General features: G+C 38.9%; 1 protein-coding gene across 1 annotated transcript; it reads left to right on the forward strand.

Moving 5' to 3' along the window:
- The first annotated feature begins 299 nt into the window (after positions 1–299).
- Positions 300–1,667, forward strand: LOC143026186 (uncharacterized). Its single transcript, XM_076186201.1, has 2 exons — positions 300–379; positions 628–1,667. Exon 2 carries the CDS (start codon positions 770–772, stop codon positions 1,361–1,363), a length of 594 nt encoding a protein of 197 aa, XP_076042316.1. The 5' UTR covers positions 300–379; positions 628–769; the 3' UTR covers positions 1,364–1,667.
- The last annotated feature ends 3,486 nt before the right edge of the window (positions 1,668–5,153 follow it).

The following is a 5,153-nucleotide window of genomic DNA, read 5'->3' on the forward strand; positions in this document are numbered from 1 at the left end:
TATACTAAGTAAAAATAATAATAATTATAATAATAACATTTGTAAATAAAAATAAAAATTTCATCAAGAGAAAAACAAAACATTAATCAATATCAGTAGAAGTTTCATATAAAGTACATTTATTTGAAAAAAGTAACTCGATTTAAGAAGAAATTATTAACTAATATAGGGGAAGGTGGGGTAAGACGGACCCCTGGGGTGAGATGGACCCTCCCCTCTAATTTGAATTAGAAAGGGCATGATTAAGATTGTTGCCGCTAGATGTCCTCAACATCAACTGTAACTCACGCGGGTGGAACCGGAAACCAGGTTCAGTACCGCATTTGCGCTCAATGTGGAGGTTTGTGTTTTTGGACAGTGCTGATGTTATTTGGAGAAGGTAAGATAATTATTTTTTTGCATTGATATACTGGCTGTAATAATTTAGTAATCATGCTGCATATAGCCAATCGTGTGTGCATTATAGGTATGTGCCATAAAATGATATATCAAACATAGATGTTTTATTAAAAAATGCATAATGCGAATATTTACGTATGGGGTGAGATGGACCCCGAGGGGTCCATCTCACCCCATACTCTAAATATTTTACAAACACTTAGCATTTTCTTTTTCTTTTCCTTGTAGATGCCCCGGAAATACGTGAGGATAAGTAATAGAGGGGGATGGAATACAGAAGCAATGCAGAATGCAATATCTGCAGTTAAAGAAAAAAAGATGTGTGTGAAAGCAGCCTCCAAGGAATTTCCTCATCTTTCCACGGGTTCGTATGAAGCAAGAACTAAAGGATGGTGCTCCACCAGGAATCGGATTTGCCTGTCATCCATCTGGGTGGATGCAGCTCCCTATTTTTACAGAATGGTTTCAGCACTTTCTTGCCCACACCAAGCCATCAGTGAATGATCCAGTATTGCTGATTATGGATGGACACATGACCCATATCAAGAATCTTGATGTTATCAATCTTGCCAGGGATAATTATGTCACGATTGTTGTTTTACCACCACATTGCAGTCACCGAATGCAGCCACTGGATGTTTCATTTATGAAACCACTGAATGCCTACTATGTGAGGGCTGTTGAAACTTTCCTCAGAAACAATCCTGGCAGACTTGTGACAATCTACAAAATAAGTGCTTTGTTTGGTGAGGCCTATCTCCATGCTGCTGTTCCAAACACAGCCATTAATGGGTTTAAGAAAACCGGTATCTGCCCATTGAATAAGCATGTTTTCGGAGAAGCTGCATTTTTACCTGCACACCCAACAGACTCTCCATTAGATGCTGATCAGAAAGAGGAAGATCTAACGACCATGTCGCCCCTCCTATCATGGTCACTGAGGATGAACCTGAACTGGAAGTAGCTGACATATCGAAAAACCCATGTGCTGTTCCTGTTCCTGAAAAACCAAGTCTGTTCAGGCCAGGTAGTTCACCCAAGGAAATTGTTCCCTTGCCAAAGGTGACCATAACGACACGAAAGAAAAGACCTAGGACTCAAGGGGGACCCCTCAACATGACAGGATCCCCATACAAGAATGACAGGATCCCCATACAAGAATGAGCTCGAGACAGAAGTTCAGAAGAAAAAAGAAAAAGAGGTCAGTCTAGCAAAGAAAAAAAAAATAGAAGCCAAAAATAAAACAGCAATCATATCAAAGCAACTACAACGTGAAAAAAGGAAAATAAAACCAAAAACTCAACAAGCAAAAGCTGGACCATCCTGGCTTCATGAAAGCAGTAGCGAGAGTGAAGAGGATGTAAACTGGGCACAGTGAAGAAGATGTAAAATGGGCACAGAAGCAAATGTATGATGGTAAAGGATGCTGAAAGAAGGATTTTCTTTGTCATTTATTCCAGGAAGGATCTCTTTTCTTATTTTTTGGTCGAGGATTATGATGAACCCTTAGGAAGTACCCAAAAAAATGACGGAGTAAGACGGACCCCTGGGGTCCGTCTTACCCCGTCATCTTTTTTCGGAAACAATAAAAGTTACCTTTTTTATTTTAAGCATAGTTTAAATTTTTTCCTCAAATAACCGTACCTAGGTTGCGTATTGGAATCATAAGACCCCAAAGTACCACCACAACCCCTAAAACATTAAGAAAATATCAAAATGTGGCTTCCAGACCCATTTCTTTCTTAAGGGGTCCGTCTTACCCCACCTTCCCCTATTGCAATGACGTGAATATATAACTTTATCTCGGCGGGCCGCACGGAAGCCTTTGACGGGGCGCATCCGGCCCGCGGGCCGTAGCTTGCCCACACGGCTCATATGCCCGTCGTATTCAAAGAAGCTGTCGTGTGCCCCGACGATGTCAGGACGTTCGCGATTTTTTTTTTTTTTTTTTTTAGTGGGGAGACCTATATTGATACCCCTATGGATCAGAGTCAAGTAGGATTCTTTTATGGTCGAAGACTAATCTCCACTTAGAGAAGAATGCTGGTTCTCTTCAAAGCCTACTGATAATGATGATATGGTTTATCGTCACAAACTCCCTCCTATTGGGAGACTAGGACGATGCCCCTCACAGAGGACTTTGTAGCGTGGAATTTAATAAACCATGTCCTCCTTGGTTCAACTTCGCCGGTGGCAGGGTTCGAACCACCATCCCCTCGACCTTCGCTCGGTCTGTGAACTTCCTTTAAAGCTTTCCTTTATCACCTATGTGACTCCACCGCCGTTGATAAAAACATAAGAATAAAGGAGACTGCAAGAGACCCTAAGGCCTACATTAGGTAGTTCTATTACCACCTGTCGTCCCTATCCACAAAGTAATCTAATTTTCTTTTAAAACAACCGATAGTTTCAGCGCTTACTAGATGCTTCTTCAATTTATTCCGTCCGCTGAACATTCTACTGTTGTCCATCGAGTCAGCAAGCAAACAAGTCAGCAATTTAGTGAATTCGCTGACTGAATGTTTTCTCCTCAAATCCTGATCTTCAGTTTCGAAGACAACGCTGCCTCATCAAACGACAGGTCAGGTCTTCCTCTGAGGCGAGAATCTATTAGTTTTCAATCCTTTTTCATCAATCCTTTCCTCCTCAACTTCATCAATTATTAATTTTCCTGTGGCTCCTCTTCATTGTGGTCCCAAATCCCCAAATGATAAAAGAAAAAGAAAAGATATGTATATATATTGCAGAAACCACAGGGAAATTAAAGTCGGAATACTGAACGTTTTCATTTATTACGACATCCTCAGAGTAATAGACGAAATAGACGAAAATAGACGAAACGTTCAGTATTCCGACTTTAATTTCCCTGTGGTTTCTGCAATATCTTTTCGTCACGCGTTATTGTGATTATTGTTGCAATATATATATATATATATATATATATATATATATATATATATATATATATATATAGATAGATAGATAGATAATGAAGAAATAAGTAGAAAATGAAATAAAAATAAAAATTAACAAATGAAAACCATAATAATAATGATAATAATAAGATGTTGATGAAGAGAAACCCTTTGCTTTATTAATAAATTAACAATCATAATTATATTTCTTCCGTTAGGACAGATTTTTTTTTAAATTCATATTCCTCTCCTTATATAGAAATGTATACTTTGTAACAGATTGCTATAGCCCCAGGGTGAGAACTCCTGGGCTAGACGCGAGCCACTGTAGACCTTAGATGTGCAGCCAGCTGTACCTTCCCCCACTGAGCGCGTCACCAGAAATAACCAGCGCTTATATCCGTGGGGACAATACAGCCCCAGGGATGTGAAGACACAGACCAAAAGGTCTCCTGCGGGCATGCTCATCCCTTTGTAAAGTGGTGAAGGGGAGACTTTAAAGACTGCTGCGTTTCTTTGGTCCGTAGGGGAGTCACTGAAGTCCCTTTATGATATTGTCAATATTCCATACGGGATAGTTTGGGCAGGCAACACTGCAAAAGTCTTTTTACAAGAGATTATGTATTTTTCACGAATATGTATACACAGGTGCATGTAAACGAAAACGCCCATCTTTAGCACACACACACACACACACACACACACACACACACACACACACACACACACACACACACACATACAAATACACATATAAAGAAGTGCGCGCAATTATACACCATAACATGACAAACCCATTCAATGTATTACACACACACACACACACACACACACACACACACACACACACACACACACACACACACATATATATATATATATATATATATATATATATATATATATACATGTATGTATATCTTGATGGCGCAATCGGTTGTCACTATCACTTGTCACGTGCTAGCGCAGGTTCAAGTCCTTGGCTGTAACACGTTTAAATGTATGTATGCATGTATGCCTCCTCTAGTGTCCCGATGTTGATGACTTAGAATTAAAGTGAATTGTGGTTGATAAAGGTATATATATATATATATATATATATATATATATACATATATGTGTGTGTGTGTGTGTGTGTGTGTGTGTGTGTGTGTGTGTTTATGTGTGTGTATGTGTATGTATATATATATATATATATATATATATATATATATATATATATATATATATATATATATATATATATATGTTGCGCACGACTAACATTATTCTAGTTTACCGGCGCTGGTGCTTGCTTGGTCCTTAATTGGCAACCGGTTCAGACGCCGAGCGAGGTGTCTTGGAGACTGCAACAGCCTGAAGTATCGTAGTCTAATATGCCTCGCGTTTATGCAGCACTGTTTTAAATTATGGTTCGAAAAATAATCGCAAAAGAAAATGAAGTGGGATAGGAGTTAAAATAAGGAAAGAAGAAGAAAAAGGGCAATGAAGAAGAAAACGACTTGGAGAAAGAAAAAAGAAAACGGGTTGGAGGAAGAAAAAAGAAAACGAATTGGGAAAAGAAAAGATACGAAAAAAGAAGACACAGAAGAAGAAGAAGAAGAAGAAAAAAGAGGAATGAGAGGAAGAAAGAGGAAAAGAAGAAGAGGAAATATTATTCAAATCAAGAAAGACTTTTGAAACTATGGATTTTTTTCACCATGTAAATAAAATTCGAATTCATGCTTACCTAACATATTTGTCTATACAACATCTATCTGAAAGCAAGTCGTGCCATGTGCCATGCATGGCACATCAACAGGACCTTGCCGGCACGGCACGCCGTGGCACGCGCGGTAA

Source organism: Oratosquilla oratoria, chromosome 6 (assembly GCF_046742065.1).
Source record: "Oratosquilla oratoria isolate Oo_2021 chromosome 6, ASM4674206v1, whole genome shotgun sequence".
Classification (NCBI taxonomy): Eukaryota; Metazoa; Arthropoda; class Malacostraca; order Stomatopoda; family Squillidae; genus Oratosquilla; species Oratosquilla oratoria.